Source organism: Peromyscus californicus, unplaced genomic scaffold (assembly GCF_007827085.1).
Source record: "Peromyscus californicus insignis strain IS unplaced genomic scaffold, ASM782708v3 Scaffold_17__1_contigs__length_78620276, whole genome shotgun sequence".
NCBI classification, from domain to species: Eukaryota; Metazoa; Chordata; class Mammalia; order Rodentia; family Cricetidae; genus Peromyscus; species Peromyscus californicus.
In genome coordinates, this window is record NW_026294469.1 from 45125279 (window position 1) to 45150128 (window position 24850).

Below are 24850 nucleotides of genomic sequence, written 5' to 3' on the forward strand. Positions count from 1 at the left end.
AAGTGAAAGTGGGCGTCTTTCCATTGACTCAGGTCTTCATGTCTTTCGTCAGGTACTTTGCACGAAAGACTAACATGACTTTGGGGTTTTGTGTCAGTGTTTTATTTTTTTGATGTCACCATAAGTGAAACTGTTTCCTAAATTTCATTTTCAATTTTCATTTATTGTTACTATACAGAAATAAAATTTTCTAAAGCTAAATCTTGCATTATTTATTTTGTTGAATTTTTTTGTTTTGTTTGTTGTTTGTTAGTTTTTTGCATTTTTGGAGACAGGGTCATAATATAGTCCTGGCTAACCTGGAACTCATTACATAGACCAGGCTGGCCTTGAGTTCAGAGGTCCACCTGCCTCTGCCCCTCCTGTGCTGGAATTAAAGGAGTGCATCACCAGGCCCAGCAAAAACTTGTGAACATCATAAACTGATTCAAATCCTCATCACAGAGCCCGCACTTACCAAACCTCTCCTGCACCATTAGGGCCACCTGCTTCCCCACCTGAGTGCTCCCCGTGAAGGACAGCAGGTTGATCCGTGCGTCCTTGGCCATTGCTGTGCTGCAGGGAACAGAGAGGGTCACCCAAGCAGAAACACCTAGAAATGGCGACACCCAACAGTACCAGCAAGAAGCATGTTATAAACCTGTGGCAAGACAGTCAAGGTTACAAGGAAGTCTATCCCACAGGCATGAGGTAATGAAACAAACTTTTCACAAGTAGCAGCACAGGGAAAACAAGCCGACCTGCTCTGTGAGCTATGACAGCCCCTTTAGGGAACCTCCTTAGTTCATGAAGAAAGTTCTTCCTGTACTGAGAAGGAGCCGAGACAACATGTTCCTAGTGCATCTTTAATGAGCATCAGCTGCTTCCGGCTCCTCATCTGCAATACAATCCTTTAAGAACAGCCAGAGTTGGGGCTGGAGAGCTGGCTCAGCAGTTAAAAGACCAGCTGCTCTTCCAGAAGATCCAGGTTCAATTCCCAGAACCTAGATGCTGGCTCACAACCATCGGTAACTCTAGTTCTGGAGGACCCAACACTCTTCTGGTTTCTACAGACACCAGGCATGCATGTGGTACACGTGCAGGCAAAACACCCACATCCGTAAAACTAAATAAATCTTTTATTTAGAAGAAAAGAACAACCGGAGCTATTGCACAAGCCTGTAATCCCAGCTATTTGGGAGCCTGAGATAGGAAGAGCACACATTGAAGGCCTGCCTGTGCTAGCATGAGTTCAAAGCCATCCTGGACCAGTTAGTAAGGCACTATCTCAAAAATCCTCATGATTAACACTGCAGATCTCTCCAGGACCCAGGTAACAGGCATCGCTCTTAGGGTTGGGGATGTAGCTAGCTTCATAGCATTCAGGAGGCATCACATAAACGGGATGTGGGGATTTATATCTACAATCCCAGCAGCTGAGAGGTGGAAGGCCGGAGGATCAAACCCTCAAGTCATCTACAGCTACCCTGAGTTTTCCACAATCAGTCCCTCCCTTGGACCTCCTTTCTCGCCCAGTTAAAACTCTTCCCCCCACACCCCCAAAATAAACAATTTTTAAAAAATTAAAAGCTGAGGAGAGGCGCAAAGCTACACAGAGAAACCCTGTCTCGAAAAACCAAAAAAAAAAAAAAAAAAAAAAATTAAAAGCTGTTCTAGGATTTCCAGTTGTTTCTCAGGAACGTAGCTCAAACACTGCTGATTGAACTTCTTTGTCCAGTTGTTGATGCTCCCACTCAGTGTGAGCAACGCAGGGCAGCCCCTGCTTCGGCTGGCACGCCGGACAGCTTGAGCTAACTACTCAGGTAAAACTCCCCCAGTTCAACCCACAAGCATGAGTGCCTGCATGCCAGGTGGCCATGCTTAGCAAGGTCCTACGTAGACTACTGAGCTATGCCAAGGCCACCAGAAGGACAGGATGTCCAGAGTGCAAGAACCGAGTAGGCCAAAGAATACAACACTCGTGTTTCAGTGACATTTAAAAACACTTCACTGGGTACTATGAAGGGGGAGAGGGGGAAATAGGGAGGCAGGAGGATAGGTTTTCTATTATTCTCATCTATATGAACAAAGAAGTAAGAGCCTAACATCTAGACCAACATGGTGATAGACCTGACTCCTAGGGAACCTCCCTGGTCAAAGGCTAAGCTGGTAAAAAACTGACCCCAGCTCTCCTGATGATTTGGAGCAGTATTAGCCAATTCCAGATTCAAGAGGCTGTGACCTTATGCTAAGTAAAAGAGGAGCCACAAAAGAGCACCACAAAAGAGCTCACATTCTGATTCCATTTATACAAAATGGCACCCAAGTTCACAGAGACAAAAAGTATGTCAGTGACTGTCAGAAACTCGGGGAAGACAGTGTGAAATGGGTGTGGAAACATCCTGGAATAACATAGCGATGGCTGCCCAACACTGACTATTCTAAAAGCTACTCAGCAGGGGCTGAGGGTACAGCTCGGTGGGAGAACCCTTGCCTGGGCTCTACACAGAGTGCCTGGGCTCCCACTCCAAGACCAAAACAAAACTAACAAAGACCCAAGTGGTACGGTTTCAAAGGGAGGGTTTTATGGTATATGAATCTCGTGGCAGTTAAAACAAAACCCAAGGGGTTGGGGATTTAGCTCAGTGGTAGAGCGCTTGCCTAGCAAGCACAAGGCCCTGGGTTCGGTCCTCAGCTCCAGGAAAAAACAAAACAAAACCCAAAAAGCCCTTTTTTTCTAGATAGGGTCTCAAACTTGCCATGTAGCTGCAGATGACCTTGAACTCTTGATCTTCCTGCCTCCACCTCCAGAGTTTTGAGATTACAGGCCTGTGTCACCATACCTGGTATATCCAGTGCTAGCAACTGAACCCAGAGTTTCATGAATGCTAGACGAACACCCTACCCTCTGGGCTCCACCCCCAGCCTCCTTTTATGGTCAGCCAAGGGAATGACACTACGCTAAGTCCTCAGGCACGGAGTGCGATGTCACAGTTTCGCTTTAGAGGTCCCTGGATAAATCAGGTATCAGGAAATTATTATCTGTCCAAAATATAAACACTGAAAATCCGTAGGTGGAGAACTAAGAAACAGGTATTTCTCAGGAAGGTTGCTCACTGACAGGGGCATAGCAGGTCTACAGTATGCATGCCCACAGAAGGTAGCCTCGCCTCTTTAGCCACACCGGGTTTTGTTATTATAGTAGAAGAGTCCCAGCAATCAACCCAGCCAGGGTCCTTCAACAGAAGGATGCTCTCCATCCCTTCACCTACCCAATATCTGCTCCACCACAAGTCAGGGAACAAATGGCACCAGGCAGCTGGTTGTCCTCCAAAACCTTGGCAACGATCCTAGGAAGGAAACAGCAGACACTACTCAGCCAACCACTTCACTCAGAACTTTTATAAACGAGGGAGAGAAATCCCTCTCACGTGACCTCCCTTTTCAACTTTCCCCCCTGACTCTTCAAACACTCAGACCTGGGTTTTCCTCACAGATTACAGACAAAGTTTGCAAACACAAGAAGTGTGGGTTTACAAACCAGTGTTAAAGGGAAAAATATACGGAACGTGAGTGGGAGATGGGAAGCATTGCATGGGGGGTTAAAAACGCATTTTCATCTACTATGAAGACACATTGGAGTCAATAAGGCAGATTGGAGGCTGGGGTGGAGTCAGCATGGAAGGACATGGAATCTGCTTTTTCTTCTTTTGTCCCTAACCACACATCCATAGAAACAACAGTAAGAGAATTACAAAGGAGTAAGGTGCAGGAAGATGAAGGAAATTAAAGAGACTCCAGAAGCAAATAAGACATCTGAACATATCCCCCCCCCCCCCCCCACATCTGCTCACAAACAGAAGCAGGAAAGGGAAGCAGGGGATGTTTAGCCTGGCTCAGAGTATTTGCCTAGCTTGCATGAAGCCCTGGACTCAATCTCCAGCCCTGCATAAACTAGGTATGCTAGTGCATGCCTGAAATCCTAACTCTTGGGAGGTGGAGGCAGAAGGATCAGAGCTTCATGGGAGATCAAGGCTAGCCTGGACTACAATGGACCCTGCTCTCCACATGCCCTCCCCATAAAGAGGGAAGCAGTACAGGATGAAAGGAGAGCCAGGCATGGTGGTACATGTCTGCCATCCCAGCACTTGGGAGGTGCAGGCAGGATGGAGAGTTCAAGGTCAGATTCAGCTGCATAATGAATGTAGGGCAGTCTGACTACATGAGAACAGGCTCAAAAAGCAAAATTAAAACAAAAAAGGATAGAATGTGGAAGGAAGAAGTCTCCAAAGACTAGAAGTTTCCATGGAGGTACGCTGGAAAAGGGGCCTGCCTATGAAGTAGCGCAGGGCTTGCATCTGCTGGCTTCTGTCAGAAAACGGCAGTATCCTCCATGCCCAAAAGGCTCATGGACAAGGAAATATGTTCTCTTTCAATTTAAGGGCTGCAGTTAAATGAGGTCATGGTTACACAGTATCTAACTCTGGCTGTGAGTTGTGAAAATTGGCTGAACTATCCAGGTGTGGTACACGCCTTTAATCCATGCACTTGGGAAAGCAGAGGCAGGCAGATCTTTGAGGCCAGCCTGGTCTTCAGAGAGTTCCAGAACAGCCAGGGCTACACAGAGCAACTCTCCATTGAAAAAAAGAAAGAAAGAAAGAGGGAGTGGGGAGGAAAGGAAGACAGACAGACAGACAGACGGCTGAACTAACTCTGCATTTTCAGAAGCATGATTCTTCCTTCCCAGTTTCCAGTGGAGTGTTATGGTTCATGCCTGTAATCCTAGCACTCAGGAAGCTGAGGCAGGAGGCTCACCATGAATGAGAAACCAGCCTAGGTTACAGAGTGCGATGCTATTATAAAACAAATATTTTGAGTTTTTAGAAGACAAACAGAGCAAAGTTCCTTTGCTATCAGTCCCAGCTCACAGCTCCTTTCCAACGAGGCCAGGACAACGATCTGTGGACTCTACACACGGGAACGGCAAGCCTTCAGCCTAGAGCACGGCGGCCCCTGACTCCCACGGCATCTGAACGTTGTGCTTCTGGATTTGCTGCAGGAGATGGGGGCTCCCGGGGGTGTTTGGCTTTTTTTTGGGGGGCGGGGTGTTAGACTTTTAAACTCAGGGTGATAGCTAATCTTGATGTCAACTTGATTGTACTGAGAAGTGCCTGAGAGATCGGAACACACCTGCGTGTGAAGTGAGCACCGACCAAACCATGGCTTAATATTCTGAGGGATTTGTGTGGTAAGGTATTGGGAGGTGATGAAAGGCAAGAAATGGAGCTAAGCGGAAGGAAGCAGGCCACTAGGGAAGGGGTCCACAGGACCATCCAAACTCTTCAGAACTGTCTGAAGAAAAGGAGAAGGCTGAAACCAAAATTAGTACCCAAACCAGCGCTACTTTACTCAGGAACAACAAGTCATTCTCTCACTGAAAACAGCTTACATTTTAAAAGCTGCCTGAGGAGACTCATTGTTTTCGGATTTCCATTTAACATTAATTTGAAAACCCTAAGAAGACATTATTCCTTTTAACTAAATACTAAGACATAATATCTTACCTCTTTTGGTTTTGTTTAATGTTTTACAGTGGTAGAGAGTTTTTTTTTATATAATTACTTTTTTGTTGATAAGTTTTTGTTTGAGACAGGATCTCACTATATAGTCCTGGTTGGCCTAGAACTTGCTATGTAGGCCAGGATGACCTCAAAGTCACAGAGATCTGCCTGCCTCTGCCTCCTGAGTGCTGGCATTAAAAGTGTATGCCACCACATTCAGCCTTAATTACATTTTTATCTATTTGTTTTGTGTGTATTTATATGTCTGAAGTGTGTGTGCACATGTGTGCCACGGTATGCATATGGATCAGAGGACAACTTATGGGAGTCTGATCTTTCTACCGTGAGGGTTCCAGGGACAGAGCCATCTTGACAGCCGTGTGTGTGTGTGTGTGTGTGTGTGTGTGTGTGTGTGTGTGTGTGTGTGTGTGTGTGTGTGTGTACCCATACCATGGTGTATGTGTGGTGATCAGAAGACATCCTGTACAAGCTCTCTATCAAAACTTCTTAAATCAGAAAGAAGATTATGCAACCACTGGATTGCACGATCCATCCATTAACCATCAGGATTAAATAGGCCAGAAGAAGCCAATGAATCTAAATTCTAGACTCCTAAATTGATTTTATGACCTCAGAGATGTAAAGGTCTCAAATATAAATAAATAAGGACTTACAATTTTTAACAAAAATGTAATTCCTTTTAAATAGTATTAAGTAGCGTACTAATTGGTTCTCTCTGTTTTGTTATTGGTCTGTTCACTTGACTGATGTATCTCAATGGCAGAGCACGTGCCTAGCATATGTAAGACCCTAAATTCAATCCCCAGCACAGGGGGCAGAGGGCTTCTCAGCCATAAACCTGTGGATAGTTATCAAATAAATACAGTTCCTAAAGTGCAAGGGACTGTATTCTTCTCATTGCAGAGGTTTTTATTTTTCAAGTGATAAAATGTCCAGAAGAGTTCAACATTCATGTCAATATCTGGCATCCTTCCAAAGAGGTAAATTAAATGACGTGGCTCAGAAAGAGCCATATAAACTGTAAAGTGATATAAAGTGTTACTACAACCAAAGAAGAAAGTTATCTGATCTCTATGCTGAAATAAACAGGACACTTCCCACTATTAAAAACCCAGCGCCTGGGGAGCTGGATGTGGTCACCCATGCCTTTAATCCCAGCACTCAGGAGGCAGAGGCAGGTAGATCTCTATGAGTTCAAGGCCAGCCTGGTCTACAGAGTGAGATCCAGGACAGCCAGGGCTGTTACAGAGAGAAATCCTGTCTTGAAAAACAAAACAAAACAAAAAACCAGTGCCTGTCAATCACCTTTGCAAAATCACGTCATACCCAGGAAAAAGAAAGCCACGCATACTTACTTTGTGACCGCTATACTAACGAGAGACGTTGTTGGTGCTCCTTTCCTGGAGACATTTTTAAAAAGAGAGAGAGAGAGAAAATTAACTTGAGGAGAGGTAAATACCTTTCATTACAAAGAAATACAAAGTTTTGGAGAAAAGGTTCTATCCATTTAGATGACAAACAACTCTAGTAACTGAAATGGAAACCTACCCTTCAACTAAAGGAGGAAGACCCACCCCAAACACGGGGAGCGGCGTCCCATGACTGGGCTCTGGGGCAGAATAAAAGGGAAAAGGGGAGAAAGCCAGGTGAACACTAGCAATCTCCTTTCCCTGCTTCCTGACTGAATGGGTATGAGCAAGCTGGTCCCACACCATGCCACCTCTGCATGATGGACTGTACCCCACCCTCACCTGTGACCCAAATAAACTTCCCCTTTTAAGTTGTCTCTTATCAAACAGTTGGTCACATTGAGAAATCTCAAACAGAAAGGTTCCTTCGGCAAGTGGTACCAAATCATGAAGCCTTCAAACTACACTTTGTTTTAGAAGAGAGATTGAGAATGTTCTATGGAAGGCATTACTTAACACTAATAAATTTGGCTGGGCACACTGCTGCACACCTGTAATCCCTGCACTCGGGGCTGAGGCAGTAAGATTGCCTGGGTTACATAGTGAGATCTTGCCTCAAAAAAAAAAAATTAAATTAAAAAAAATCCTGGACAAGATAGCCCATGCCTTTAATCCCAGCACTTAGAAGGTGGAGGCAAGAGTTCAGAGTCTTCCTCTCAAAAAAATAAAAACTAAAAAAAAATCAATCAATTAATCAATCAATCAATCTGAACTGGGGGCAGTTCTACTGAACCATTAACCTATGGAGTCTCACTCTGGGTATTTAGTATCAGAACCCAGGTAAGATCCTTCCACTTGGAGTAAGGGCGGCTGGGAGAGGGAAGGGGACACTACCACATCCCAACATGTCGCCGATGTGAAATACAAATTAAAAAATGTAGACAATTAGCACGTATGACTTAAAGCATTAGCTGAGAAAGTTTGGAAAACACTGGAACCCATCTAGAGCCCTTTGTGCAGTGCAGAGCAACAGCTACCTGCTCTCCACAGGAACTCTGTCTACTTATCACAGGGAGAAGGGCACAGCTTACCAAATGCAGACATTCCCTGTGATCAGTGATATGGCATTGTTCCAACCAAACACAGCCACCGGGAAATTGAAGGCAGTGATGATTCCCACCAGGCCTAACGGGTTCCACTGCTCGATGAGAGCATGGCCAGGTCCTGAGGGTTATAAATATTCACTTAGTGAACACAAATTTATTAAGAACAAAATCCTAAACCCTTCCTCTTAGGTCAGAAGTACAGGTACCTGACCAGAGAGAATTCCTGATGCTTCCGAGGATCACCTCACATAGCCAAAGGGTATGAGCATATATATCACTTAATAGAAACAGAACTGTTTATTACTATACTGCTTCATCAACTATAATGGTGTTCATTATACCTCATACCTCAGGAGCTGCAGAGGTAAGGGCATTATGAGTCCCAATTGGAAGACAGGGACATGTCACGTTCCCCCAAGAGATGTGAACATAAAGGGTAAAATATGAACAGAGCACAGAACACGTGATTCTCAGGTCTATGTTCTTTATGTCGTCTCTTGACCTCTCCGACTTCAAGACAAGGAATTTCGTGGTATAGGCTCATGTGGGATGGATTGCAAAAACTTTCCATTCACTGTAAGGAAATTAAAAGTCTGAATAGAAATGTTTATATTTTGGTAGACTGCTTGCCTAGCATGTACAAAGTACTGGGTTGGATCCCCAGCACAGCACAAACTGGGTGTGGTGGCTCATGCCTGTAATCCCAGAATTCAGGAGAAGGAGGCAGAAAGATCAGTTCTAAGTTTTTCTCAGCTACATGTTAAGTTCCAGCCCAGCCTGGAATACATGAGACATCGTATGAAAAAAACAAACAAACAAATAAAAAACCCAAAACTCATGTTTTAATTGCAAACTTTAAAGCTAATCCCACAAAGGCTTATTTTAATCCATAGCTGGCTGAGCGAAGACACTCTTGACAGACCTGGTTAAATCACATACTACGACATGACAGGACAGCGGCCCTTCTTGTCATCATTCACACTGGAAGCGGGCTGGGAACCTCCTAGTACAGCACCTCATACCGAGGCCATCCTGCAGCCTGGCACCCTCACCCCTGCTTTGCAAGGCTAGCCTTCTCTCCGACTCTCCCTGCTTTACCCTACTGCCATCAACCCCTGGCATGAAGGCTTCTATAGTCTGTATAGATGCTGTAGCTATTGAGGATAAAGTCCAGACTCCTCACAACAGGGATGCTTGCACTGCATCCTCCGGCTGTGCCGAAGCAAGGCGGTCCCCACGTGGACCATGTTCCTCCATCCTCGACTTTACACAAGCCTCTTCCCTACCTGAAGCATTCTACCTCCAGTTCCATCTCCTCAAGGCCTTAGGGCATATTCCCCGAGAGGCCTTTTCGACAGCATGCCCAGGCTGGGGTAGAAGTCCCCTATATGCGTATGGTCCTATCCTCTTCTTGTTCTATTATGGCTACCCTGACATATATCTGGTGTGTGAGTCTGTGCATACACACATGTGGAGGTCAGAGGACAACAAAAATCAGTTCTCTCCCTCCCTCTACTCTGTGGTCCTGAGAATGAAACTGAAGTTGTCGGGCATCCTGCCAAGCCATCTCGCTGGGCTGCAGCAGAATTTTTGGAGGTCTGTACTGCAGCACCAAACACTTAGTTAACTGACGCCAGGCTTACTTTCAGAAGGCAAGACAGGTCCTCCGATCATCCTCGACAAGCCGGCAGCGTAATCACAAATGTCCACGTACTCTTGAACTTCTCCTATCCCTTCCACTAAGATTTTCCCCATCTCCAAAGACACCTAAAAATATAAAAATCCAAGCAGAATTTCTCCAGGAGAATCTGTACCTTAAACATTAAGCTAAGGACAAAATAAAACATTATTTTATGTAGGCAATAAACTAAGAAAGTCTGTTCTTTTCTGATGATTTTTTGCTTTTTATCTTTCTTTTTACTTCTTTATTTACTTGCTTTTTGTCTTATTTTTTAATATAATTTTGTTTATTAATTCTTTGAGAACTTCATTCATGCATATAATGGATTTCGCTTCAGTGATTTTTAAACCACATAATTTTTTTCACTTTCCTCTCTTTCCTCTAAAAAAAAAAACGGATTTCAAAATTTCTTTTTCTTAAAAAATCACAATCTTAAGACACAAGTACAATGTTAATCCTTTTAAATCTGATTAAGGCTAGTGGGGAAAGGAAGCACACAGAACTCCAGCAGTTAGGAGTCTGAGGCAGAGGGATCACTTGAGCCAAGGCTAGACAACACAGCAAAACCCGCAGTTTCAAACAAAACAAAACGTACCTATGAAAACTCTTGACAGCCTACTCTCTACTCAAGAGATCACGAATAGACTTCAGAAATACCTTACCAGTTTTCCCAGGACGCGGATCTTTCTCCGCAAGGCATCGCCAATCTTTCTCACTATTTCTCCTCGCTTTGGGGCAGGAATCTAAGAAAAGAGTGGAATTTGGGTGTCAAAGTCCAAGTCCGTGTCTACCCCACTGTCAGACGCGCACCACAGAAGAAGGAAGCGCAACTATATCGGAAGAGGCTTTTTGGGTCACATCGGCACTGTGATAGGGCTCAACATCCTTGGAGCTAATCTCTTCAGGGAGGCACGGATGCAAAGACCTCACCAACTGCTGATGGTCTAAAGACAAATGCTGAAGAGAGAAAATGGCAAGACTAGATGCAGGGGGAATCTAAGCTCAGACTCGTGCTGAATCCTGAAGGATGGAAAGAGTTGGCCACGAAACACAGAAAGAATCGTGGGAGGGAGGAGGGAGGGGGCGGGGGGGGGGGGGAGGGTCTGTGGATAGCATGTGGAGTGAGTAGAAAATTTCTTAATAAAGAAAAAAAAATCGTGGGGAATAAAGGGCTGGTTGGGAAGGCCAGTGCCTCTGTAGCTAGGGGCATTAAAGAGAAGGAATCCCAAATGGGCATGGTGGTGCAAGCCTTTGATCCCAGTACTACAGAGGCAGTATTGTTCTCTATCCAGCAAACAGGATTCCCCTCCCCCCCACCCCACACACACTCTCTTGCTCTCTTTGGGGGCAGGGCAGCAGGGGTTGATCCCTGTGAGTTCAAGGTCAGCCTGGTGGATAGAGCAAGTTCCAGGCCTGCCAAGGTTACTGAGACTCTGAGCCCCTGATTCTCACCCCAGGGCAATGTGAAATCTTCTATGTTCTTAAGGCCCAGGATAAAGTGCTTTGCTGTATCTTTCAACATCACTGTTTGCTATAGAGAAGATGAACAGGAGGGAGATCAACTTAAAACAGAGTAGCCTGGAGAGCCAGTTCCAAGTGGGGTGGCTGCCTAGCATTCGCAAAGCCCTTGGTTCCACCCTCAGCACTACAAACACTGGGCGTGCTGGTGGACGACTGTCACCCCAGCACTTGGGAAACAGAAGTTCAAGGTCTCCCTCAGCTCCATAGTCAGTTCTAGGCCATCCTGGGCTACACGAAGCACTGCCTTTAAAAAACAATCTACAATAACCTCAACAAAAGAGCTCAGAAGCTTGGTCCTAACACTGCAAGTGTGTCCATCTATTTTGGAAGTAGAACTGACAGGACTCACTAACAGAACAGAAGCAGGAAATAAGGAAAAGGGACAAGCTAAGGATGGCTCTCGGGTCTCTACTTTGAAAAGCTAGTATGGCTGGCTGGTCATGGTGGCGCACTCCTTTAATCCCAGTAGAAGCAGAGGCAGGTAGATCTCTGAGCCTGAGGCCAGCCTCGTCTGTACAGTGAGTTCCAGGACAGCCAGGACTACACAGAGAAACCCTGTCACGAAAAAAACCAAAGTGGGAGTGGGCTAGGTATGGGGCTGTCGAGGTGGCTCAGCAGGTCAGGGCACTGGTTGCCAAGCCTGAGATCAATCCACTTGGTAAGAGAGAACCTACTACTAAAAGTGGTCCTCTGACCTCCACATGCATGCTATGGTACAATCACGCACACATACAAACAAATTATTTAAAAAATAAACAAGCCAAGTGGTGGTGGCATATGCCTTTAATCCCAGCACTCGGGAGGCAGAGGCAGGCGGATCTCTGTGAGTTCGAGGCCAGCCTGGTCTACAGAGTGAGTTCCAGGACAGGCAGGGCTAAGTAACAGCCAACTGAGGAAAAGGGCAGGCAGGGTTTGGGGAGAAAGCATAGGCTGAGCAATGCTAACTCTGAGCTGTGACTCACCAATAGGGACGCAAATCCCCAACAGTGACCACAACCCTCTTTAGCTATTCCTCTACCTCCCTTTCAAAGGCAGCTAAAAGGAACTTCACATGCCTGTAATCTCAGTAATCAGGAACTGGAGGCAGGGGGATCGGAAATTCAAGGCCACGCTCTGCTATGGACTAAGTTCCATATTAAGCTGAAGGCCAACCTGGGCTGCTACATGAGACCCTGTCTCAAAAAAGAAAACACAGAGAGGGAGAGGGGGAGAGAGAGGGGGAGAGGGAGGGAGGGAGGGAGGGAGGGAGGGAGGGAGGGAGGGAGGAAGGGGAAGGGAGAGAGGGAGAGAGGGAGGGAGGGGAAGGGAGAGAGGGAAAGAGGAAGAGAAACAGAGAGAGAGAGAGAGAGAGCGCCTCCTGCAGATCATAGGCTGGAGTCCCACTTCCCACGCCCCTCATAACATCCCTCACACCCCATCTTTCAGAGCCCCACACTGAGCTGCAAGCTGAAGGCTCCACTTTGCTCTTTTTCCCCAGGACATCCCCATGTCTCAGAACGGCTTTTGTGGAGGACAACGTGGCGATGCGTCATGTTGGAAACACTCTTACTCTTGGAGTAGGCAGTTCCACATCTAGCAACTGAACTTATGTGTGTGTTGAAACAAACAGCTAAAACAAGAGTCACTGTACACTTTTTCTAACAGAGAGATCCATCAGAATGTGATGTACTAATTACTCACCAGCGGTAAGAGGAACAGTCTCTAAAATGAATGGGCACATGAGAAAAGGCAGGAAGAGCTTCAACAGGATAGCAGAGAAGTATAAGACAGTGATGCTTTGCTGCAGCCTGGAGGCTACACCAAGATGTCTGCAGTGGCAAGCTCTTAGAATCACAGCTGCTTTTCACTCACTGTTTCTAGAATTTATATGTATGGATGTTTTGACTGCATGTACATCTGTACACCACATGTGTGCCTGGTGCGCTCAAAAGCCAGAAGAGGGTGTCTGATCTTTATAGATGGTTATGAGTCACTGTGTAGAACAGCCTGGACTGTTAACCACTGAGCCATCCCTCCACTCTTGTTCACGGCATTTTGTACAATTGCAAGGTTTACCTTTCTAAAACATTTTCTAATTTTATTTTTATGTGTATGTCTGCGTGAGTGCACACTCATGGCATGTGGGAGCCAGAAGAGGGCATCAGATCCCTCACAGCTGGAGTTACAGGCCTTTGTGAGCTGCCTGACGCGGGTGCTGGGAACCAATTCTAGGCTGCTGCATGAGCAGCAGGCATCCAACCACTGAGCCATCTCTCCGGCCCCTAAGATATTGCTTCATTTAGGTGGGGGACGGGTGCAGAGGACCACCTGCAAACTTGCAGTAGTTGGTTCTCTCCTTCCACCACGCGGGCCTCGGGGACAGATCTTGGCTTGTCAAGCTTGGCAGCAACTGTCTCTACCCACTGTGCTATCTTGCCAGGCCAAGCTTGTCGTCTTTAGGATACATGCACCCCGTGACGTTAACTGAATTAGCACAGATCCCATCGTTGGCATGGCCCAGCTCGTGGCACAGGTGTCATCCTGTTTCTACTGAATTGAGCTGACAGGGTTGTAAGTGAAGCCAAGCTGAGGAACATCAGCTGCGAGCAAGTATACATGGCCTCTACCTCCCCTGTGTTACTCATTTTTTAAAATAATTACGATTTACTTTATGTGTTGTCGGTGTGTGTGCCTCAGTGTATGTGTGTGCACCACATATGTGTGCAGGAGCCCACCAAGGTCAGCACAGGGCACCTGATCTCCTGGAACTGGACTTCCAGGCAGTTGTAAGCTGCCATGTGGGTGCTGGGAACCAAACCCGGGTCTTCTGCAAGAGCAGTAAGTGCTCTTAACCAGTGAGTCATCTCTCCACTCCCGTGAGGTACACATTTAATTTACTGCAATCATTCTTTCGGTTACTATAAAACTGCCCAGAGACATCAACATAAGCAAGGTAGCTATAATTCTTGCCCAGTAGAGGCTAACTCAATGACAGAGATGAGAAGCAGGTGACTACTGAAGAGGAGCAGGCTGTGCAGTTGGAGCAGCTGGGACATGTCAGTGTTAGTTTGCTAAAGGAGGAAAGTCTTTGAAAGGGTAGGGCAAAGACTTAAAGCATGACTGTTATCAGCAGGGTAAAGAGGCAGAGAAATTCGAGTGAAGAGCAGGGCATATGCAAAGGCCAAAAGGCAGAGAGAATATGGTCATTTTGAAAAGCAAAACAGCTCAGACAGGCAAGAAAAGAAAAGAAGGCACAACATGGCCAAGGGCCAAAGATTCTACAAGCAGCAAGGACCACAAGGAGGTTTTAAACAGGAAGGGAAAAATCAAAACCCACTTTGATATATCACTGTAGCTCCAGGTGTAGAAAATGACTGGAGGAAAGAACTGAGAAGACCATGGGGCCAGGCAAGAGCTAGCACAAATTAGTCCTATACTACTGTATACAATATAATACAGAGTGCTGTGGTCTGCACAAAGAAGTACTATACTACCGTATATAATATAATACAAAGTGCTGTGGTTTGCAGTATATCCCCACGATGGATGCTAATGTCATGTGCCAGTGGTTGCAGGGAGGGCCTTAGGGACAGATGGAGTCCTAAGGAAAGAACCCTTCCCTATGGCTTCGTTAGTGGCTTTGTCAGAAGAAGAGTGACCTGAAGTAGGATGTCCAGCCTGTCTTGGGATTCTATTATATACTCTTCACAAAGACTATCACCAGATGTGGCCCCTCAGCTCTGGATTGCCCAAGGCCCCCAGCACTATACAACAATTAATGTCGGCAGAAATTGCCCTGTCAGTAGTATTTAGTTACAGTAAACAAAACCAGACTAAGACATAGCCATGTATTTTAAAATGCTCAAGACTTGACAGTTGGCAATTGACTGATCACAGATTCTTGATCAGCCGTGGGGTTTTCACAATCAGACTCTATGTCAGATCACGCTAATGAACAACATCACTTAACTCGACACCTTTAGTCTCGCTTCCCAGATCATCCTTAGGAGCAACACAGACTGAGAACACAAGGATTAGGGGTTGACGAGGACAGTAAGAAAGGAATAAGAAGCAAGGAAGATAGCCTCCTTTCTATCTCCTTTTTGAATGGACCAGTCCGAGAAGAGGCTATCAATCGAGTACAGTAGCTGGGATCACAGCTCAATTGGTAGAATGCTTGCCTAGCATAAATAAAGCCAGGGGTTCGAGACCCAGCACTGCATAAAGCCAGACATGATGGCAAAACACTCAGGAGATGGAGGCAGAGAGATCAGGAGTTCAAGGTAATTGTCCTTGTTACACAGTAAATTAGAGGTCAGTCTGGCACACATGAGCCTCTGCCTGGCCCAGTGAGTAAAAGTTACGGCTGCCAAGCCTAAACACTTGAGTTCAATCCCCAGAACCCACGCGGTAAAAGGAGAGAAGTGACCTCCCCATGTGGACTAGGGTACATATGCCCCCACCCACATATGCACACATGTAATTTTAAAAGCTGAGGGACTCAAGAGATGGCTCAGTGGTTAAGTGATCTCTTGCAGAGGATCAGGGTTCTATCCTACCATCCACATGGTACCTGAAAACTGACTGTCACTGCTTCAAGAGCACCAGGCATGCCACAGTATACACACACACATACACATAAAATAAGTAAATTTTTTTTTAATTGGGAAAAGAAAAACCTCCAGGACCCTGTTTCAAAGTTCACATCAGAAGTCCTCACCCCTGTATACTCCACCCATGTAGTCTCATCTAAAATTGACATAAGACAGCATGTAGAAGGAACTACACAGACTGAGGGAATAGTGGTGCCCATCTTCAGTTCCAGATGTTGGGACACTCAGACAGGAGAATCCCTTGAGGCCAGAATTTCAGTCCAGCCTGTACAACACAGGGAGACCTGCTTATAAAGAAACACCCAAATGAGAATATTGGTACATAATGTGGGCACACTCATTATGGTATCTGGTATTTATTTCTCTTTGCAATTAGGAGAAACCATCCATTTCTGTCCTCAAAAGACAGAAGTCTCTGGCTCTTTCTCACCAGCAACAGAGGGGAAACTGAGGATACTCAAGGGATTTAGAGGAGCAAGACAAGGAGAGCCGTAGGTAAAGCTCATTCACTGAGGAGAAGCAATGAGTTCCAGTCCTAGAGCCAGGTTCTCTGTAGTATCTATAATTAGGAGAAAGAAACCTGTTCTCAGCGAAGGCCAGGAGATGATGAACTGCAACACCAGCACTCGGGAAGGCAGAGGCATCAGGAGCTCAAGGCCAGCTTTGCCCATCTCAAGTTTGAGACCACCCTAAGCTACATTAAACCCTCTCGCTCAAAATAAATATATAAATAAATAAAGCAACTGCTGTGGGATGGTCTGTATGTCAAGTGTGTTGCTGATTGGTCAATAAATAAATCACTGATTGGCCATTGGCTAGGCAGGAAGTATAGGCGGGACAAGGAGAAGAATAAAGCTGGGAAGTGGAAGGCTGAGGCAGAGAGACACTGCCAGCCGCCTTGATGACAAACAGCATGTGAAGATGCCGGTAAGCCACAAGCCACGTGGCAAGGTATAGATTTATAGAAATGGATTAATTTAAGCTGTAAGAACAGTTAGCAAGAAGCCTGCCACGGCCATACAGTTTGTAACCAATATAAGTCTCTGTGTTTACTTGGTTGGGTCTGAGCGGCTGTGGGACTGGCAGGTGAGAGAGATTTGTCCTGACTGTGGGTCAGGCAGGAAAACTCGAGCTACAAGCAACCTTTGTAAATTACTTTCCTTTGAATTTATACTTTGTTTTTATTTTCCTTTAGGAAAAAATGTTCCCTTTGACACTTAACCCGAATGAAATGAAACAATGTTCTGTTGCAATGTAGACAAGCCAAAGAAGACCAGAGAGAGCTGAGAAGCTCAGTGGGAGGATCCTCGAGGGAGGCTGTAGACCACAACAGCCCAATACCCTGTTTTTGTCAAGGCCCAGGCATCCCATCTCTAAGTCACTGCCACACTGACCCCAGCCCAAGAGGACTGTTAGAAAAAGCTGTCTCCACACTAAACTTTGAACTCACTTGCTTAACTCAAATTCCAACAAACAGATCCCCCACTGGTCCAATTTGCTCTCGTCCAAGAGTGGCTCGCCTGACTTATCCAGCAACTCCATCTCAACTCAAAAATGCACAAGCTGCTGAAGGAAATGGTGAGTGCAATCTGGCAATGTGGGGCAAGACACTGAAGTAACAAATGAGATCCTAAATTCAAAAATATCGACAAAAGCAATAATGCACAACATTTCAGAAAGATGATCATGGCAGCAACCACTGCAGCAAGGGAGACAGACTTAACAGTCAGCGAAGGAGAGTATGAGATGGCTCAGCAGGTAAAGGTGCTTGCTGCTCAAGCCTGGTGACCTGAGTTCGATCCCCAGAACCCACATAAGAGGGAAGGAGGGAACCAACTCCACAATGCTGACCATTGACCTCCATATGCACATTATGGCACACACCACCACCACCACCACCATAAATAAAAAGTCTTTAAAATCAGACCCTGATTTTAAAGGAATCTGTTCAGGAAAACAGACCCTGAAACCACACAAACTGTTTGCAAACATGTTTGTATTTATTCTAGATAAACACACATGAGCATAAATGTTTCTTATATAAAGACATGTGAATGAGTCCAGCATTTGGGGAGACTGAGGCAAGAAGATATCCTCTGACCAACATATAATGTGTCTCAAAAAAAATAAATAAAAGAGGGAAGAAAGAAGCGGGGGGGGGGGGGGGGGGGGGGGGGGGGGGGGGAAGGGAGTAGATCAGGATTAGAGAGATGGCTCAGCAATTAAGAGCATTTGTTGCTCTTGCGAGGACCCAGATTCAATTCCCAGAACCCACGTGGCAGCTCACAGCCATCTATAACTCCAGCTATAGGAGATACAGTGCCCTCTTCTGACTTCTGAAGACACTAGGCACATGGTGCACAGTCATACATTCAAACAAAACCCTCAAATGTATTAAATAAATCTCTTTTGTAAATGTTTGGCCAGGCATTGTGGGGCATGCCTTTAATCCCAGCACTCAGGAGACAGAGGCAGGAGAATCTCTGTGAGTTTAAGGCCAGCCTGGTCTACATAACAAGCTCTAGGACAACCAGGACAAACAGAGAGCCTCTCAAAACACAAAGTTTAACATGGCTGGAGAGATGGCTCAGTGGATAAGAGCACTTGCTCCACAATCTTAGTGAACAGAGTACTAATCCCAGCATGCATGTAACATTCCAAGAATCCCAGCAAATGCCAGTGACCTCAAGGCACCGAGGGGGGCAGAGACAGGAGGATTACTGGGATTTTCTTGCTGGCTTCCAACCTAGTGAAAAGCCTGTTTCAGAGGAATAAACAGAGAGTGATGGAAGAAGACACCCATGCCCTCTTCTGGCCTCTCTACATGCATGTACAGGCACATAAGCACAACACACATATGACTAAACAAACATCTTTTAAAAAGTAAGTGGATCCGTGAGAGGGCTCAGTGAGTAAAGGATACCCTTGGCAATATGAGTTTGATTTCCAAGGCCCATGTGAAGTCAAAGAGAATTGATTCCACAAAGTTGTCCTCTGACCACCACCACACACACACACACACACACACACACACACACACACACACACACACAGTGACATATGCCGACACACATGCATCAGGTGCACGCAGACATACAACAATAAACACCAGCTTTTTTAAAGTATGCATTACCTTTGTTGGCATACAATGTGATCCTAAATGCATGCACATATCATGTAATATGCATAAAAAAAAAATCACAGCTACAGAGTAGATTGAGAGCTGGGAGAGAAATGCCCAAAGGTAGCTCTGACAACCATCTGTATTGAAGAGGGTGGAGTTAGAAGACTAAATTTGATTTTCATACTGCATCATCCTTCAAACAAACAAACAAAAACCAAAACACCAAGGAGCTGTTGAGATGGCTAAGGGGGTAAGGACACTCGCCACCAAGCCTAATGACACAAGTTCAGTCTCCAGCACATGGCATTATGGTGGACTGATGCTTGCCTGTGCCAACTCCGCTACAGACACCTGCAAACAATGCATGAGTAAGTGACTTAATCCCCATGACAACTCCAGAAGACAAGCAACCCTGCTCTCCCCTCTATCAAAACACTGAGGGAGACAGAGGGATGCTGGAAAATCCAATTTACTACTTCTCTCCTTGAGTCCCCACTCCATACCCACCTATAGTGGCAGATCAGTGAGGCCCAGGGCAGCAGAATTCTCACTTTGGCTTTTTTTTTTTTTTTTTTTTTTTTGCTTTTTTTTTGTTTGTTTTGTTTTTCGAGACAGTCCTGGCTGTCCTCAAACTCATTTTGTAGACCAAGCTGGCCTCGAACTCACAGAGATCCACTTGCCTCTACCTCCCAAGTACCGGGATTAAAGGTGTAAGCCACTTTGGCTCTTTTAACCCATGATGGATGGTGTTCGAAGATGAAGGAGGCAGATTCTGCCTCATGGCCCATAGGAACTCCTTAGCCCTGAGAAAATGGTGTAGCTGCTCTGGAGCCAGACATGCTGTGAAAACATCCTGTCCCTGGTCAGTCTGGGAGGAATGGCAGGAGGAGCAGAGAATGAAGAGCTCCCCTTCTTTTGCTCAATTACAAGTTTTGGGGGAGAATATTCATGGCTCCAGTTTACATCATATCACAATAGTTTTCATCTATTTTAAAGTTACCCATTCTTGTGAACCCAAATGGGAAGGACCTTATATTAGGCATACCAGGGAGGAAATTAACACAGTCCCCAAGATGGCACATTTCAGCACTGTCTCGTGCTTAGCTTTCTTTCATCATGACAGCAGGTGACCTGCTCTGCAGTGGAGATCATAAACGCATACTTACCTCTGCCCACATCTTCCAAGCTTCCTTGGCTTCCTTTATGGTTTCCTCATAGTCTTCCATGCTGGCCTAAGTTAAGAATTGGAGGAAGAGAAACGGAATGAAAGAGCAGAAGTGAGAATTTCCAGAAGGAGACTGTGTCTTCAGACCCTGATTAGCACTGCAGAGGGCCTTTAGTCCCAGCACTCAGGAGCCAGAGCAGGCATATTTCTGTGAGTTTGAGGTCATATTGGTCTACAGAGTGAGTTCCAGGACAGCCAGGGCTACACAGAGAAACCCTGTCTCAAAAAAAAAAAAAAAAAAAAAACAACTGCAGAGAGGTTGGAACGCTGCAGATCCAGAACCTAATTACCTTATCCTGAGCTAGTTTCAGCCCCCTGAAATTTCTTGCCCACCTCACCACCTTGGCATCTGTCAGAATATCCTGTGGCTAACAGATAAAATCTGTTGGAATCTATCATTTCAGCAGACCACTAGTCCCAAAAGTGAAGAATGTCATCAGATAACAGGCAGAGTGCCCCATCTTGCTGTAACCACTGATCTGAGGTGCCACCAATGTATTTTTATATTGCCTTTATGTATGACTTTCATTTTCCTACAACTATAAAACCCTAAGAAACAGCTTCCCTGAGGGAACAACCTGGGGTAACCTAGCTGTGCTTTCCCAGGGTAAGGTGGTTTTTTAATTTTGGCTCCAGAAAAAGCTATCTCCTATTCCCTTTGAGCTGAAAGCTGTGGTTTTTGCATTGACCACGGGATATTTGCCTTCGAGAATATTCATACATCTCTGTAAAAGAAGTGGAAAATTTCTGTGTCCCTAAGACTCACAGATGATAATGATTTCAACAGTCTACAATCCTAAAGACTGTTTATGAGGCTGGACTTATAGCTGGGGGGCGGGGGTGAGGCAAGCTCTTGACTAGAATGGTTGAAGCCCTGGGTTCAATTCCCAGCATCATGGGGAGGGGCGGGTATATAGAAACATTAAAATAATGCAGAGATCCACAGCCAAGCACCAGGCTGAGCTCCAGGAGTCCAGTGGAAGAAAGGGAAGAGGGATTCTATGAGCAAGCGGCATCATGATCATGATGGGGAAACCTACAGAGACAACTGAACCAAGCTCGTAGGAACTCACAAACTTTAGATCAACAGCTGTGGAACCTGCATGGAATCAGACTAGATCCTCTGCAGATGGAAGACAGTTGTATAGCTTGGTCTGTTTAAGGGGCCCCTGGCAGTGGGATCAGGATCTATCCCTGGTGTATGACTGACTTTCTGGATCCCATTACCTAGGGTGGGACACCTTGCTCAGCCTTGATGCAGGCGGGGAGGGGTTTGGTCCTACCTTAACTGAATGTACCAGGCTTTGTTATTGTTTGGATACAGGATACGTAGCCTAGGCTAGCCTAGAGCTTGCTGGATGGCTGACTTTGGACTTACCTATAGGCATGGCAGCATCATACCAGGTTTTTTGCTGGGGCTTGAACCCACAGCTTCATGCATGCTAGGCAAGTTGAACTACATTCCTAGTCTCCCTCTTGGGTATTGCTTCCAAGTCATGGGAGCCCTTACTTATCCTTTTGGAGGCTGAGGGGAACAGGAGGAGGGATGAGAGGGGGATCTGTGGTTGGTATGTAAAATGAATGATTTCTTAAATAAATTTAAAAAAAAGAAAGAAACACCAGCTAGAATCTAATACAAGGAAAGATAACCCAGCTGTGCTTTAAAGCTTTGTTTTTCAAATCAAGTCTAGATACAACCAACACATGGCCCATATTAAAAAGTTCAATCTTAGCCGGGCGGGTGGTGGCGCACGCCTTTAATCCCAGCACTCGGGAGGCAGAGCCAGGTGGATCTCTGTGAGTTCGAGGCCAGCCTGGGCTACCAAGTGAGTTCCAGGAAAAGGCGCAAAGCTACACAGAGAAACCCTGTCTCGAAAAAAACAAAAAAAAAAAACAAAAAAAAAAAAAAAAAAAGTTCAATCTTGGGCTCCAATCCAGATTTGAAAAGTCAGAATTTTCATTCTAAAAAAAAAAAAAAAAAAAAAAATAACCAACAACAACAAAAAGCCAACTCTGGAGTGACTTGGAAGCAATACCCAAGAGGGAGACTAGGAATGTAGTTCAACTTGCCTAGCATGCATGAAGCTGTGGGTTCAAGCCCCAGCAAAAAACCTGGTATGGTGCTGCCATGCCTATAGGTAAGTCCAAAGTCAGCCATCCAGCAAGCTCTAGGCTAGCCTAGGCTACGTATCTGTATCCAAACAATAACAAAAAGACCCTCTGCCTAATCCTCTCTATGACTTACCTTTTCTAGCTAATACGACAGAGCCAGAGTGAGCAGTCTTCCCAGACAGGCTCGCAATGACAAAGAAGTGCGTGACTCTTTCTGTCTGTAACCTTTGCCTCTGAAGATCGTTAGCACAGTTCCCTGTGACAGCTTGAGTTTTAGCAGCTTACCTGTCGGATTCTTGCTATTGGCTCATTGTTAGCAGGACAATAGGTCGTAATCACCTTGAAACAAACAAGCAAAAAAAGATGACAATCACACATAGCAATTATAACCATTCCCAACTTGAGGAGATACCAAACAGAAAAATAAAAGCAAAATAGGAGCCTTTAGGCTAACTTCTGTTAGAACTAACCCACTCTTCAGAGCAATCTTGGGTTTCTCACCTATGCATGAGGAACTTTCTGGAAGATCCATACACTGATCATCTAAATACTAGGTTCAAAGGCACACAACACACTCACTCACACAACCCTTAGTGTAACCAGATATTCAACTGACAGTTTAACTTCCTGCTTTACCACCTTACTCTGCCCACCCTCTGGTCTGGAAACAGAATACCCAAGTCCAGATAAACTACAAAAAAAGCCTGTGTTGATGAGATTGGAGAGGTCTCCAAATAGAAAGCCAAAACTAAAGTGCGGCTAAAAGGCTAGATTTTATCAGACATTAATGACTGATGCCACAAAAAAAGCAGGCCGAGGGCTCAGGTCGGTGGCAGAGCGCTTGCCTAGGGTGCACACTGCCCTGGATTCAAGTCCAAGAACCAAAAAGTTTTTTGTTTTTTGTTTTTTTTTTTTAAAAGAGACAACAGGGCGAAGCTCCCAATTTCATAACAATAAAAATCACCTGGCTCTCCTTCGGTCAAGAGTCGCCTTTAAAAGAAGTTGCGTTTTCTGTAACAAAGCAGGTTCTGATACAGTTGAATGTTATGTTTCTGAAAAAGCTTCCTTTCCTTCCCTTAAACGTATGAGACACTCTCCTAAGTTTGGGGCAACTAAACCTTACCTGTCCACTGTGTTTAGAAAAGGTTTTATTTCAGTGGTAAGTTCGGGCAATACATACTGAAAATCAAGTCTTCAAGGGGAGAAAGTTCATAAGATTGTAGCCAGGGCGAGCTTGTGACAGATCCCAAGCAAAACTGCCATACGGTTTTAAACACTGGGGTGTAGCCTTCCTGGCGGCTCCAAACCTCCATCGATTCCTCACAGTGCTAACATCGAAAGTTCGCTTACTCTTACCTTTCATCGTTAGAAAACTTCTACTGTATCAATTTACAACTTCCCATCCTGTCTATACTCCCAAGGTTCCAGGCGGGGAGGTGGGGATGGGGCGCCCGCCTCGCGGCCTCCCAGGCAAACCTTGGCTGCAACTTCCCTGGGGCGCTCGCCTACCTCTCCCCCGCCGCGCCAGTTTCCATTATACACGCCGTCGTTTTCCTCGCGGAGCCCCAGCTCTTGCAGCCAAGCATACTGGGGATGCTGGATCAGCAGCGTGGACATGAGGGCGGTAGGCCTGCACGGAGGGCGGGAAAGCCTGCTGGTCTTCACAGTCTTCTCGCAGAGAGTGCGAGCCACACGCAACATCCCGGGCTCAGAACGCCAGAAGCCCCTGCCGCAGGGGAGTCCGGGAAATACAGCCCCGCCCGCCCCCCGCCCCCCGCCCCCCCCCCCCCGCCCCCCGCCCGGCAGAGTCCACCAGGCAGGCCCCGCCCCCTGCCCAGTCCATTGAAGGCCGGCCCCCAACCCCCTTCCGCGATTGCTCATTGGGCAGACCCTCCCCCGGGAGCCCATTGGGCAGCCTCGCCCCACCCCCCCGCCGGCACGCCCCCTGCCCGTCCCCCATCCGCTCCCGCGGGGTCTCCCTGACCGACCTTACCCTCTGGACAGTGAGATGGCCTTAGGGTCTGGGGGCGGGGCGGGGAGCCGAGCCACCCGCGGGTTCTGAAGTCCAGAGGGTTAGGAGCGGAGCTCCCAGACAGTATGCTCTTAGGCCGTAGTGTTCAGCGTGTTCTGGGCATGCTCATTCCGTGGGTCTGGGCTGGGACCTGAAAAACCTCAGCATTTCTAATCGGGGCTCTCAAGAAGCAAGTCCTGTCACTGGTCTCTGTTGTAGCCCTGGGAGTTTTTTTCAGTGGGTGGAGGTTTGAAGGTTATTTTTCACTGCTTTGGTGACGATGATGATGATAATAAAATACAAAAAAAAAACAGCTATGAATAAATCTAACCAAGGAAATAAAAGACCTACAACAAAAACTTTGAAACACTTAAGAACTACTGAATAAACCGGGCGGTGGTAGCACTATGCCTTTAATCCCAGCACTCGGGAGGCAGAGGCAGGCAGATCTCTGTGAGTTCGAGGCCAGCCTGGTCTACAGAGTGTGTTCCAGGAAAGGCGCAAAGGT

The 24850-nt window shown here is 46.1% G+C and overlaps 1 protein-coding gene across 2 annotated transcripts in view; it reads right to left on the bottom strand.

The window, feature by feature from the left end:
* Aldh7a1 (aldehyde dehydrogenase 7 family member A1) overlaps nucleotides 1–24441 on the bottom strand; it is a 40697-nt gene extending 16256 nt beyond the window's left edge. Inside the window, exons 1-10 of one of the 2 annotated variants that reach the window (XM_052742207.1) lie at nucleotides 24325–24441; nucleotides 23841–23961; nucleotides 22617–22670; nucleotides 20161–20226; nucleotides 10420–10500; nucleotides 9720–9843; nucleotides 8062–8194; nucleotides 6917–6961; nucleotides 3252–3329; nucleotides 458–555 (exon numbers count right to left, since the gene is read on the bottom strand). In XM_052742207.1, the coding sequence (XP_052598167.1) occupies nucleotides 458–555; nucleotides 3252–3329; nucleotides 6917–6961; nucleotides 8062–8194; nucleotides 9720–9843; nucleotides 10420–10500; nucleotides 20161–20226; nucleotides 22617–22670; nucleotides 23841–23948 (787 nt within the window). In that variant the 5' untranslated portion in view covers nucleotides 23949–23961; nucleotides 24325–24441. Of the gene's footprint in view, nucleotides 1–457; nucleotides 556–3251; nucleotides 3330–6916; nucleotides 6962–8061; nucleotides 8195–9719; nucleotides 9844–10419; nucleotides 10501–20160; nucleotides 20227–22616; nucleotides 22671–23840; nucleotides 24082–24324 lie in introns of those variants that run through there. The other variant, XM_052742206.1, reaches the window with a different exon arrangement.
* Nucleotides 24442–24850: the final 409 nt, after the last annotated feature.